This window comes from Pseudomyrmex gracilis, unplaced genomic scaffold, assembly GCF_002006095.1.
Source record: "Pseudomyrmex gracilis isolate BER0280 unplaced genomic scaffold, ASM200609v1 scaffold_94, whole genome shotgun sequence".
NCBI lineage: Eukaryota > Metazoa > Arthropoda > Insecta > Hymenoptera > Formicidae > Pseudomyrmex > Pseudomyrmex gracilis.
The window spans coordinates 158,105-172,315 of NW_018020678.1; the positions used below are offsets into that span (position 1 = coordinate 158,105).

At 42.0% G+C, this 14,211-nt stretch overlaps 1 protein-coding gene across 6 annotated transcripts in view; it reads left to right on the forward strand.

Moving 5' to 3' along the window:
• LOC109855630 (venom dipeptidyl peptidase 4) overlaps positions 1–14,211 on the forward strand; it is a 254,295-nt gene that overhangs the window by 146,313 nt on the left and 93,771 nt on the right. For all 6 annotated transcript variants that reach the window (XM_020430087.1, XM_020430089.1, XM_020430088.1 and 3 more), the window contains one exon: positions 12,359–12,566. In XM_020430087.1, coding sequence (XP_020285676.1) covers positions 12,359–12,566 — 208 coding nt within the window. The remainder of the gene's footprint in view (positions 1–12,358; positions 12,567–14,211) is intronic.

Below are 14,211 nucleotides of genomic sequence, written 5' to 3' on the forward strand. Positions count from 1 at the left end.
ATAATGCATATATATATGCATATATATTAGCACATTCTCTGCATAACATCTTGCAAAAATGGCCCAAACTAACCCGATTTGAATTTAATTCATTCGTGATTCTTATAAACTTTAGAGGCCCGAAAAGAATCTTATATTCTACTTTATTAATTTATTTTTAACAAATGTTACGTGATTTAAATAATTTTTGTATGTTACTAACAATAATTTGACGGTGGATATTTGTTGCGAAATAAATAAATATATATATATATATTTTTTTGTTATTTTGGAGTTCACGTTCCGCTTCGCAAAATTTGATCTTTGGTTTTGGTTTTTATCAAAATGCGTTACTGCGAGAAACGTGAATTTTTACTTTTCTAATATAAAGTTGTTAAAAGATACTTTATCGGCGGCCATTTTGACGCGAAATTCGAGCAGCTCTGTTGGATTATCGCGTTCTCTGTGCGCTACATGCGGAACGTGTTATATGGGTTCATTATAGTTTTCCATTATCCCCAAAAAGTATTTATGGGCAGTGAAAAATAAATTAACTCCGGGCTCCGAAAATCCATTATCCGCCACTGATGTGCCCCGCTGGCATGCACCTGCCAGCGCTTTAATGCCGGCGCATTCGCCGGAAGTAGCTGCAGCTACGATAATGGCGAGTACAAATGACGACCCGTTGTTGTTTTCCTCCGGCGCAACTCCGTTCTTCCCTCTTCCCTACCTCTTCTTTCCGCGATGGCCTTTTCGCCCGGTGACTTCTGGCGTAAACACGTCGACAACTAATTCGACCGGTTATGTCGCGGCAATAAACCCGCGTGCGCGTATCTACCCACACTATCTATACTCATATCAGCTTTATCATAGCGAAAATAAAGTCGCTCGATACGCCGCGGTGAACTTCGTTAATTAATTGCTCGCGCGCATTTGCGCTCATGTGTTAGGCGCGCGACGACGACATGTTTCGACGATGCGGTTTTGTTGCGTTCGTGTTTAAATGTTCGCGATCGCGTAGAACGTAAACTCGAACCGCGCGTTTGCTTTTCATTTTTATTTTTTTGTTTTTTTTTTTATCGTTTTTTATTCATCGCGAGTAGCTTTTCCATAACGTGATGTAAGACGGGAAATCTCCGGAAAAAGACAGTTTGATAGACAAGAGTTGCAGTCATCGCGGCGACGTAATCACGAAAACGAAGATGCGGAGCGCATACACAGAGACTTTGTAGAGACAATATTTCTGATGTGTGTTTTCCATCGAAGGAGAACATGATGGGGGAGGAAAAAAAAAGATGCTCGATCTTCTGCACGGTCGACTCAATCTTATCGTTCGCGATTCACGAAGCAGAGGAAAGCGTAACTGCATACAGAAAGACCACACACAGCCGTTCGGTTTATTCTTGTGATTCGTTCGAATAAGCTCTGACTATGGATGATAGTTTTGCTCTCTCTCTCTCTCTTTCTTTCTTTCTTTTGCGCGCGCGCGTGTTGCACTTTTGCGAGCATGATTTTGATGTGTTGCACCCAAAACGCGCAACATTCTCGCCAGTTCGCAGCAAAATAAAGGCAATCACTTAATAACCTTCGCTGATTAATAGATCGTCGGATAATGACGCGGCGGTGATGGATAAAGTTTGATTAACTCGCATTCAATCGGAGAGATTATCCCGTACATGTTCGCAGTTTGATGAACGCGCACGTTTTATCTTTGATAATTTTATCATTGCAATAACAAAATTATAACTTGACGATATGTATTGCTTAAATTTCAATATTTTATTTCCGATCAATATTTTAGTTTTTTTTTTTTTTGTTTTTTTCCTAAAATAGTTTGTTATTTTTCTCGCGTATCTAATTTTTATGAGGTAAAAGTTTAGCGGCGTTGTTTTTTTCTCTCTTCGATGAAAACTTGAAAAGTCGCTTTTTCAGTCGGCGCAAACATTGAGACGAAATGTCGTGAGTTTCGCAATCGAAAGTTTACTTTGGATCGGCTCTCTCTCTCTCTTTTTTTATCTCGTTTTTACGCACGAAACAACGTGCGCCGCGCACGCGGAAAATTACTTCCGTCACCGGGAATCGTTCTGATTTGGTTCTTTCTGGGCCACAATCAGTTTCCTGTCAGTACGTGGCATCGCTTACGTATTCAGTGTCTAACATATACATATATATATATATATATATATATATATACAGGGTGTCCCAGAATGGCCGTACAATCTCTCGTAGGCAGGTAGAAGGAGTAAAACTGAGTCGAAAAGTCTTATACCATTTTGCTAGANGATGCACGCTTATTCGCGGATCTTTGTTAATTAAAATCTCAGTAACTATTGCGAATCTAGCAAAATGGTATAAGACTTTTCGACTCAGTTTTACTCCTTCTACCTGCCTACGAAAGATTGTACGGCCATTCTGGGACACCCTGTATATATGTACATACGCTCCGAACCTCGTGCATTGCACATACATATCGGTCGCGTGTGTTCTCGCGGCTATCCGCATTCTCAGGGATTCCCCCGCGAATTCTCCTCCTTCGTGTGTGTGTGTTTCGTTACGGGAAGGGATTATAGCGTCTGTCAGGTACACTAAATTACTTCTCCGCGAGACTCGTGTGTGTGTGTGTGTATGTATGTATGTGTGTGTGTGTGTGTTCTTAAAGTATATAAGCCTTATTTCGCCCGTGAACTTCCCCGACGCGATCCGGATCGGTAATTGAATGTCGTCGACGATTGCTGGAAATACGCGAGCTATCACACACATCTGCTCATAAATCACTCTTGGACGTTTATGTCTATAGTTTTGTCGTTCGTCTCGTTGACGATTAAAGAGGTGTTGCCGTTTGTTGTCTCTCTTATTAGTGGGAGTATCAATTTTCGATATATATAAATTTTATCCTCTTCTCGTCTCATATATGGGTAATTCTCAAAAAACGTAATCTCCGTGGACTGTAATCTCCGTGGTATATTGACATAAGAAACATAGATAAGTTTTTTATATTGCATAGTCACGTATTCATATTACGAATGGTGACTTAAAATGGTATGAAAAAACATAATTCACCCCTATCCGTTAGTTAATAATAATTATTTTTTATCAAAACTGAAAGTTGAAATTTACGCGCTCACAGAGAATCACCCATATCTTAAAACAGAGACGACGACCGATGATAAAAATCTAACAATGGCGACATTTCACAAACGGCGACGTTGCGCAAATTGCATCACGACGTGAATACCTAATCACCTGCGCGGAACAGATCGACGATCGGAGAGGAGGGGGAGTAAATCATCAGGGTTGCGAACACGAAGAAAACGCGCGCGCTTTTCTCGCTGTAAACTTCAGACCCCCCCATTAAACATTAATTGAGCGCGTAATCCGCTCGGGAGGGAAAAAGGCGAATTACATCGGACGGCTATGTAAATCAGTTCGTATATAGAGTCGCACTCGTCGATTTTCAAAAGGGAGAACGAAAGCGCGCATGGAGAATCGGTCGGATATTATCAGGGATTTAGCGGGACTAGACTGTCCGCCGCAGGGATATATCCCTTCGTTGTACGGTCGACTTATTGCGGGAAAAGACGCGCTCGAGATTTAACCCGCGTTTATTTACAGTTAATGGAGGTCTAATTAACTCGGATTATTCGAGCTTTCTTTGCGAAAAACGCGCGGCGTTACACGCCGTTTATCAAAGATAAGACGAACGTCAGGAAATTCCATTCGTTTCATCCCCGGCATTTGTAAATCCTTCTTCTTCGCGAAGTTTTATTCGCAAGCGAGTGTCATTCGCGCCGAGATGTGTAACGACAAATTATCTTGTCGCTTCGCGATGGCACTTCCGTTGAAAATCCCCCTGTCCGTATTCTTAATGCGCCGTCGTGCAAGAGAAGACGGGAATAGCAATGACTGTCAAAAGAAGAAGCTCCCCCCGGTGCTCTCTTCCCACTCTTTTCAGTGAAGTCGCGGACTTTTATTTGCGCTACGATTTCCACCGTAAAGAGAAGCATTGATTTAATATTAATTTCCCGCTGCGCGCGCGGAATACGCGAGCCAAACGTCTGCGCGTGCTTGTTTAATTTTTTTTTTTTCCACCCCATAAAGAAAACTATCTTATGACGTTCCAAAGTTTACAAAGCGAATGCGCGGAAAAAAGGAACGGAAAAGATAATGACACGTGCGCGACACGTACGGCAAATACATTTGAGAACAAAAAAAACTACTGAAAATAATTTTCGTACAACGTACGATTTTTCACGCGTTATTTGTTTTTACACACTTGCATTCTAAAAATTATTATCGCAAAAATTTATGCCAGTTTTTGGAGTTTAGACGAGTTAAAAAAAAAAAAAAAAATGCCACTTGTTATTGATGTAGATAATAATTTTAATGAATAAAAGTGCGAGGGGGAGGAAAAAAAGTAGCAACATTTAGTAGATGTTTCTTTTAATATGGACGCTATTTTCCACAATGCTTTCTACCTTTATCTCACATTACGTTTTTGCGCTTGCAACAACATTTCTGTGTTTCTTTTTATGACACTCGCTTTTATTTACCTTCCCTTCGCGCAACATATCGTGTAACAAATTTAAAGAACCTCTTCGGTCCGCGCGTTATAAATCGTATCAAAATTTCTGTTTTTCCGGAGCGAATGCTTTCGAGAACTTTTCACAATCAGATAGATAGATTTTACGTTGTGAGCTTGTTTTTTTCTTTCTTTTGTATTTTGTACGAAAGTAAAGAGTTTGTACGGGAACAGAGATTTTTACGTTAAAAGAGCGTATAGAAGTTATTGACTCGTTTCGCGCGCGCGCGGAGCAACCGGCGAGTTCTCGTGAAAAAGATAAAATTACATTTCTTCGTGCTTTAAGCTTCTTAACGCGGGGTAGAGGAGAGAGGGAGGAGGGGCAAATTTCAAAGAGACATTCGCGAGAAAATGTTTTAAATCTTGTACTTTGTTTCGCGTGCACGGTTCTCCCCGCAAAGATCATTAAAGAATTAAGGCCATCCGGATAATGACGGGATTTATTTTTCTCGCTTACCGCAACACAGTTGCGCGCTGCTCTTAATATAACACACGGAGTGTTTATACAAAATACTTTTAATCTTGGAAAATTACTTTATTATCGGATTACTCCAAACAAAGTTTCAACATTAATAAAACTTTTATTTGTTGCAAGAGAAGAACGTAAAGAAGGGAGCGCAGATGTTGCGTTGTGTACAACATCATGTACCTACCCTACTTGCGTTTTCTAGTTGCAACTTAATTTAACTCGACACAACATTATCCACTAACAAAACTGTTTCGATAAGACGTGCAACAACTGTAACATCAATTTATCTTGGAAATGAATCACATGTATCGGATACGGAGAAAGTTTTCACCTACAATGCGCGGAAATCGCTCTTCTTGGAAACAAAGTTAACAACCGTGAGCAACTTAAATGTCTCGCGCGCGGTTAGCCGCTTAACCCTCATCCCTTAACGCGAAAGTTAGCTGCGTGCACGCGAAGTTCGAAGAGCCTTCTCGTCGATAAGCGCCATCCGCTTGAATGCAGTTCGTGCAACAACTTTGCGCCGCGCAAGCACGTCGTAAATATGCCTTTTACATACGATCGGTACGCGAGTCGTGCAATTTTTTTTTTCTTCCGCAAAGAAGAGATGAACTGTCCTTCCGACGTAAGACGTCCATTTCGCCTTGTAATTCTCATTAAACTTTTCGCGAGTGAATGAGCGATTTCAGCGTCGTAAAAAGATCGAAAGTTTTGGCACCGAGCTGAGCTTCGAGAAAAGAAAAACCGAAGGACTACGAAGGAAGGTAATGGAGAAGAGTTTGAAAAAAGAAAAAAGAAGAATTATTTTAAGTAGCGTTACGTAGAGTTTTTGGTCGTGTTTTCGTACAAGACGAGTTATAAGAGGATATAAATAATAAGAATAAACAAAAAGAGAAATTAGCTGACCGACGCACAGAAGCATAAATAAAAACTGAAACTAAGAGGAAGAAGAATCGGAAACAGAGACTAAGCGAAGGAGATGAAGGTGTCGTCAAAGATATCGAAGAGAGGAAGGGAGGGGAGGGGGAGGTGAAAGAAATTTGTTGGTGACAGCGCCGGGTGGAAATAGAAGGTGAGCAAAAGTGTGTCGGCACGGCCAATCTAACTTCCGCCGTCACGGCGAAACTGTATCGTCGTTTGCAAGGTTGGCGCGCGATAAATAATCCCTCACACAGCTTCTCTTAACCCATCGGCAGCAGCTGAGAAGAATGACCCTTCGATCTGTAAGACGACGAAGTAACTTAACTCCGTAAGCTAGTGCGCGCGCGAAAGAGGGATTTCGGTTTTCGTCCGACCTAACGGCGATATATCCACTTCGGAAAACGTAAAGCGCGTGACGCGCTCTCGCGCTTCGAACATGACGGTTATCGGATAAGCGAAATCCTTTTTGTCGCTCGAAACTCGCTGCATCCTGGGAAGCTTCTCTTCGGATAGGTACACAAGCGATCCAGTTAGCGCCGTCTCCGGGGAGGAATTTTCTACAATATTTACAGGTTGTGCAAGAGAGAGGAAAAGAGAGAGAGAGAGAGAGAGAGAGAGAGAGAGGGAGAGAGAGAGAGAGAGAGAGAGAGAGAGAGAGNGAGAGAGAGAGAGAGAGAGAGAGAGAGAGAGAGAGGAAAAGAGAGATGGAGAGAGAGAGAGAGGAAAAGAGAGATGGAGAGAGAGAGAGAAAGAGAAGCGGTCGTTGCGAGGAACTGGTTAACGCAATTGTGAAGCTAAGTGGATGGCACGTCGCAAAAATTCAAAGCGCTAGACGTTACCGGGCGCGATTTTATTAACGCGACATGTAAATCCGCGGCGATTCACATTCATCGGCGTGTAAATTCCATGTGTCACGGTATGTATGTGTGTTTGTGTTTTGCGCAGTCTTTTTACGCGCGGACGAAAAACGTTTTCGCTCGTTAATTTTATAAAGACACGAAACGAAGAGACAGTTTTGACATATTACATGAGTAAAGACGACACGCTGAAAAGTGTAGTTTATACGAAAACGTTGCTTTCGGGGACAAGTCTCCGGGGTCGGCGGAGACATGCGCGCACAGGCAACGTCGGAAATTGCAATCATGCTGTGAAACGCGTATATGGCGCGTTCAATACGCGAGACATTAACGACGTACCTACCTACCTCCTAAATTTTGTGCGTGGCATAGCTTATTCCGTTGAATAGGATTTCAATGAGATTTACCGTCATCTGCCGGATATCGTTGACGGGCGATGTGCGATTGGAGCAAATACCTTAATTTCCGAGGCGCAAGCGCGATACGAGCGCGAATCATCGCCGCGTGTATTTCGGAATCGCGCGGCGTTGTTGTTGTATATATTTAAGCGCGGAATGTGTAACCCGAAACATCAATACCGAGAGCACTTCACTTTTACAATGCCGTTCAAGTTGTCTTGTTATAAAGTGATTTCGATGTTACAATACGAGCACGTGTTCAATATGACGATAGATATTCCACTTTGTGATATGAAAGTCGCCAATAATTTTTGATAAAAGTGTTCCCGATCTGATTTGATTGTAATTTCCAGGTCTTTGTATTTTAATTTTATTCAAATTATCTGAATAGTAAACAAAACACATACGTTAATTACTTGCTCTTTGATCGGATACAAAAGTAACATTTTTTCACATAATTAACTTACAAAAAAGTCGCTGATAGGTTTCAATAAAAATATTGTCGGCTTATTTGATTTTAATTTCCAAGTTTTATTGCATTTTTATTTGATTAATTTTTTAATTTAGTTTTTTTATTCTAAATTATTAGAATAGTAAGTGAAAAAACTTCACATATGATTACAATTAATTGCTCTTTGATCAGATACCGAAAAGCAAACGTTTTTCCATGATTAGCGATATTTGTTACAGTTTGCGCGTGTCATTTAAAAGTATTTTTACGTAAGGAAGCTCGGAAAAAGCTGAATGATGCAACCGTGCGTCAACTTTTTTCGGGCTCTGCGGAAAGATAGAGAAGGCGTATGTACGCGTCATAGTACGTCTTCTCTATTTTTCCGCAGAGCCCGAAAACGTATTGGTCTTGGAGAGATACGCCGCGCTCTTGTTTTACCGCGAACAAGAGTTCGATAAGACAGACGGCACACACACACACATACACTCGGTCTCGAGAACGACGACGGGGGGAAAAACTCTCGATAACAATACGCCATGTCGATGACTCGGTTACGAATTATGGATCCTAAAAGTGCGATGCTGTACTTGGCGTTTCTCCAGACCGGCTTCCATCACACTCGCTAAATTTTTTAGTCCTTCTTTTGCGCGGCCGCCGTGGTTCACGCAACGCCTCGCGAAAATCAATATTCTCGAGATAAAGTATGAGCGTGATTCCGCAGCGCCACGTGCCCCCGTCATACACGTCCGTAGACAGTAAATTCCACAGTAGCGCTCACTCATCGGTGAGAGAAACAAGAGAAAAATATCTGTTTGCTTGTTAGCGACGACGGATGAAAATAATTCACCAAGTCGCTCGCTAAGAAAAATTCAACAATATTCTCTCGTTCGCGGGGTAAGAAAGGAAGAAGATAATATTTCGAACGTTATGATTTTTCCGGGAAACGAAGTTGTGTAGATTTTTTAGCTTGAGAAACACTGTTTCCGCGGAATGCGCGCCGACTTGGCAAAACGAAAAATTCTCCTGCACTCAAACTAGTTTACGACCTCCATTGCCGATATTGCGGCAAGATTGTGCCAAAGGTGGCACGAAATGTTAACCAAAGCGGATATTGAAAACGCGACGTTTTCAAGATCAATTCCACGTAATAACATTTACGTTCGCGCCTAAAAATATAAAAGATATCTTATACAGTATTTCCGCGAATTACTTAAATGATTATCATCTATCTCAGACGGCAATTAAAATTTTTTATTAAAATACCAAAGTCTTATGACGATTTCGACAAAATTAGTTTTGTTATTACGGTGAAACGAAAAGGGTGAACTTTCTTGTTTACATCCTCGAGCTTGTGAAATTTCACTAACGAACGTTAGTGTGACTAACAAATTTCAACAATAAAAAAAAAAAAAAAAAAAAAAAACGCGATATTGCTTTATTGCAATCTAAAAGAGTAAATGTAACGAGACGCTCCGAGTCGGTTAATTGGCGATTTGATTTTCTGAAGGAGCGCAATATAAGGGAAGACTTGCGAGATATAGTGAGTCTTCGCGACGTTGGTTTCAAAGAGGAGAAAAGACCTTTCCGGAGATCACGCTCACGCGGAAGTAAAAGAGCGCGCGCGTTCTATATTGCAGGAGGGGAACACTTTGCACGTAATACCATTATCTCGGGTTCAAACTGCATTCAGACGCAGCGGAACGACGAATGCGAACATAGAGGAGGCGATAATCGACCGAAAGACCGTGGTTACTTTTTGATTGCCGTCGAGAGCGCGCGCGCGCGTGCGCCAGATAACAATAACAATGCAATCGTAAGATAGCCGATAGCTAATTAGAATCGGGAGTTCTATAGCGAGCTCATTTTAATAATAACGAACGGAATAGCGAACACCGGATGCTAATTGAAAAGCGAGTCGCGGATTCGTGAGAAATTGAACGCGCGCGGTTGTTTTATAAATGAACGATGAACTTTATCCGACAGGAAGAGAAGATGTACACACAGAAAAAGCACGAATACATTTAATAGACCGCGCTGTGGGAGAGGAAGTCTTTTATTATTCACGGTATTGTATACAAACGTTGCTTACGCAGTCGATGAACGAGTTTTAACGAGCGAGTCTTTAATTACGGCTTAGAAAAAGAATGTATAAATTAACTTGACAATTTTTTACTATACGTATTCTGTGTCTTTGGCAAATTTGATTATTCCGTTTTCGAACGAACGAGAGGCAGTGACGAGAATATCGCGAACGCATACCGGGATTGTATCATAAATTGTGCGCGTTCGGTATCTCAATTATTTATTCTTGCTTGATTGAACGATTTTATTTGAAGATAAACCGCGGGAATTCAACATGACGTCGCGTAGAGAAGAACGTTTATTGGAAAATCGAATGGTATATTCTTTCGGAGCGGTAGAAGCAGCTCTCTCGGTCGCGCAACTCCGCGCGTCCGCATTAATGGCAATTTCGTATCGAGAAATCGCGTGTTCTCGCTGTGTTGCGCGGAGATATATATTAGAAAATGTTACAAGCGCGACTAGAAAGAAATACCATAGATCGCGATGTTTATTGTGCTCTATTACATTGCTGCTCTTCGCGCGACGACGTGTGAGAGCCGGTTCTCGCTTTTGTACATACGTATGCACGTGTCAGAATAATTCCGACAATTTTCATGGGGCGGTTTGCTTTCCCGTTTTATTTCGTTCTCCGTTTTGTGTGTGTTTTGTCAAACGTTCCTTGTGTCATTTCACGCGATCGTTTTAACGTCGTGTTTTTCCGTAGCCTCGAAAACTGTCCGTGACTCGCGCGTCTTTTCAAAACGAACGTGCAAACAAACAGACATCTATTTTGATTGTTTTTGTATCAACTAAAATCTTACCGAAATAATTGTTGTTTTCCCTCCCGTGCGTCTTTTTTCTCGCTTGACAAAGGTCGCGCGCGACCTTTAGCACATCGTCTGTACCTCCCCAGAGAAGTGCCAGATCGCGACCCGAAATCCCTCCCGTCACAATGACACTCGAGTATACAAAAAGCAGTTATAATAGAGGCGGAGAGGGTGGGAAATTTTGGGCCACGATCTGACGCTACTTGCCGCGAGCGAGAGTTGAGGGCGAGACGTACGGAGTGAGACAACTTGTGGTGAGAGTTTTGGCTTGGGGTGTACAATTTGTGCGAACGGCGCGCGTCGGTCCGATAATTCAGAGAGTTGTGGTTGTGAAGGCGGGGCGCGTGTTTTTCACAACAAAAAGTTTGAAACGTGTTGTGAGAAATGCGAGATATTTTTTTATTTAATCGACGCCAGAGGCATTAAAAGTTACGTGGAGTTTAATTTGTGGTAATTATTGCAATTTAATACACATATTAATTATTTTAATTAAATTATATACGCGAGTGTTGAGTAATCAAATGTGCAAAAGCTGATAATAAATAAAAAAAAAAAAATCTCAGTCTCGACACTCTGTTAAAATACCGTTCGCGCTTTGTATCGCGATCCGCGCGATCTTTCTGCGAAGATTTCTATCGCGTTGTATTTTCCGGCGACGAGAGATTCTCGTCGACGGAGCCGGCGCATTTCATCGAACGCATAATAAATGGAAAAGGCCGCGTTCTTTAACGCGACAGTGAGCTAAACGTCGAACCGTAAATCGTTTCCGTACTCTATATAGGAAAAGCGTATCCTGCGCCGTCAAAAGGCTCTCGCTCATAAATCACGCCGTGCACACTTGTGAGCTGAAATCGGGGTGAGGAGGAAGGAAAAATCGCCCGATTCTCCGTTGTGCGTTTTCCGATATCGACCGCGTAAAAAATAAAAAAAAAACAGCACTCGGAAGGTGCGTGCATTCGTTGAAATTGATGACGCGTCTTCTCATCAATTAAAACGATTCTGGAAAATTCGCGTTTATTATATAATCGCATTAATAATATACAATAAATATTGAGTTATTTTTTTCACAGATACACTATATATAATTTTTTAAATAAAACTAAAAAGAAAATCTCTAGCAAAAAAGTTTTTTATTTCTCAAATTTACGAATAACCGTTTTGCGAGCGCGATAATTTTTGGCCAGAATCGCGATTGTTCGCGGTCAAGTTTAAATGGAGTTACGTCCTGCGACGCCTTGACTCGATAACGTCCGACCGGCCAGACCGATCAAATTTAATGTTGATAAAGAAGATTTATAAATATGGAATCGGCGCGTTGGTTTTTATTTTTCCGGAAATACGAAATCCAATTCTCGATAAGACCGGCTTACGTAGAAACTGCCCGTTCTCCCGCTTTCCCTTCTCGGGGCTATTTCTCATATCGCGATCGCCCGTACCGCCGCCGTATCTCTCGCTGGCGCAGCTAGAGCAAGACCATCATTCCGGAGCGAGCGACGATGGCTGATTTTTTTTTTTTTTTTTTTTTTTCCCGTCCTCCCCCTCGAGGATGCGCGGAATTTCGAGCGATTTGCATATTTGACGCGTGCCGGCTTCGTCATGAAATTATGAGACTGTGCAAAAATTACGTTCAAAGTTGCGAAATATAATTTAGTTTTCAATCTAATTTTGCGAAACTCGACGAGAATGTGATCTAATACACGATATTAGGATTAGCTGAGCACAAAATTAAATTATCTCGTTGAAATTAGAAAATAATAAGCGCGTTTGTGTACTAGACGTTTATGTTAATCCCTCGTTCGATTTCGATTTTGCGCAGGATCTAATGACGAAGAACAAGCAGCGATATCGATGGCGTTTGCTTGCGGGCTGCGTCGTCGTCATAATCGTCCTGGCTCTGGTGATCACGGCGGCGATTCTGCTGGATTCGGCCGGCAACAGAACGCGAACCGCACGCGGCATCACTCTGAAGGAATGGCTCTCCGGCTCGTTGTCCTCCAAGAGCTTCAACGGAACGTGGATCAACGGTAAGTTGTTGCAGCGTCTTTGTTTCTCCAGGCGTTTTTAGTTTTTGCGAAATTCCGCGAGAAAAACTCGCTCTCGCGCGCGTTTCATCATCCGCTCTTCCCACTTGGGAAATGAGATTTTTTTCAACGCTGTCTCACTAATTAATTCGAGTATTCAAAGCACATTTCACGAATGCGTTTTCGGAGTGTGACGGACACGTCGGATGTAGTACAAGGAAAATTCAATTTTAATGGACGTCGCGCTCTTTCTTCATTTCCTGCATGAAATGAAGTACACATCGAAAAATGTAGATTAAACGTCAGGGTATGAGAAGCGAAATTGCAGACACACCGGGAACGTATAGAAATGAGAGAGAAACGCGTTCATGCGCGTTATGTGTACTTTTACTTTTTTCAAATGTGTGTTTCCAAAATTTCTGTTAATACTTTACAAAAGGTTCAAATACACAGTCGTTTGTTTTTAATCAGCGGTGATAACAAATTTCGCGGCAGACGCGTGCGCGGAAACGCACGGGAGAAACCAGTGAAATTAAACAAAAGTTTTCGGTCGTAAAACAGATTCGCCCGATACGTACCTACTCTCGTTATTGTGTTTGCGTTTCGCGTCGCGCGCAAAAGTTTTCCTCGACCGCGTCGCTTAATGCGCGCGATTTTCGCCGTGCAATAGAATTACGATGTATCATAAATCTCGCGCGAGAGACAAAAGTCGTCCGGGTCTTTTTCCCCGTGATCCCCCGTCAAATTATATCGCGGAACGTATGTCAGTCCGTCGGTTTTTCTCCCTCTCGCGATCTCCGCTTTCCCGTGCATTTCTGCTGCGCTCGCGAACCGTATTATATACAACATCAATGGAGGATAATATACGATTCGTGTGCGCGACCGCACAAAAGCGCGTACATACGAACACACGCGCACACATATACACGCATATATTTATATCGTCGTTTCGCGCGGGTGAATGGCGCGGCGTCGCACCGCGATCGTTGAGGTATGAAGTTCAAACTAATTTTATATGTGAGGTGTTGGCGCGTTGGCTATATTCTACTTCGTTCGCGGATCCATTTGTCTTTGTTACGCTACGACCGCCGGTGCTGCACCACTGTCGGCCTATAAATCCTTTCGTCAGGCCGTGAAACAAAAGACAGGTTTTAATGGATTTACGCGCGCCCGTCCAGTATCTTCCCGCTATCGCTTAATTCTTTTTGCTCGAAAACATCACGCGAGGTTGAGCTGCGTAAACGCAATTCCCCTCCCCTTCGATGGACGCAGCTCAAACAAATAATACCACACACAACGTCCGAAAATCCTTTATGAGAATTTTCCGGCGCGGATATATCGAAATTAAACGTACGAGATTGTCGCGCGGTTTTTTACTCAAATTCGCGTGAAAATGGGAATTATCGGGGGGGATGCGATTCCTGAAACTATTCGTTTACATAGGAAAAAATTTTGGTTGGTAGTTTTGCAAAGAGATTTGGTTACTGTGACTCGTAAGAAAAATTTGCTATAAGCCTATTAAAATTTTTCGCTTAACTAACAAAATATTTTGTCGGAAAATCTAAAAATTCAATAGGTTTATAGGAAATTTTTTCTGATCATATAAAAGACCTGTTTTTTCATGTAGTAAAACTACTACTTGATATTC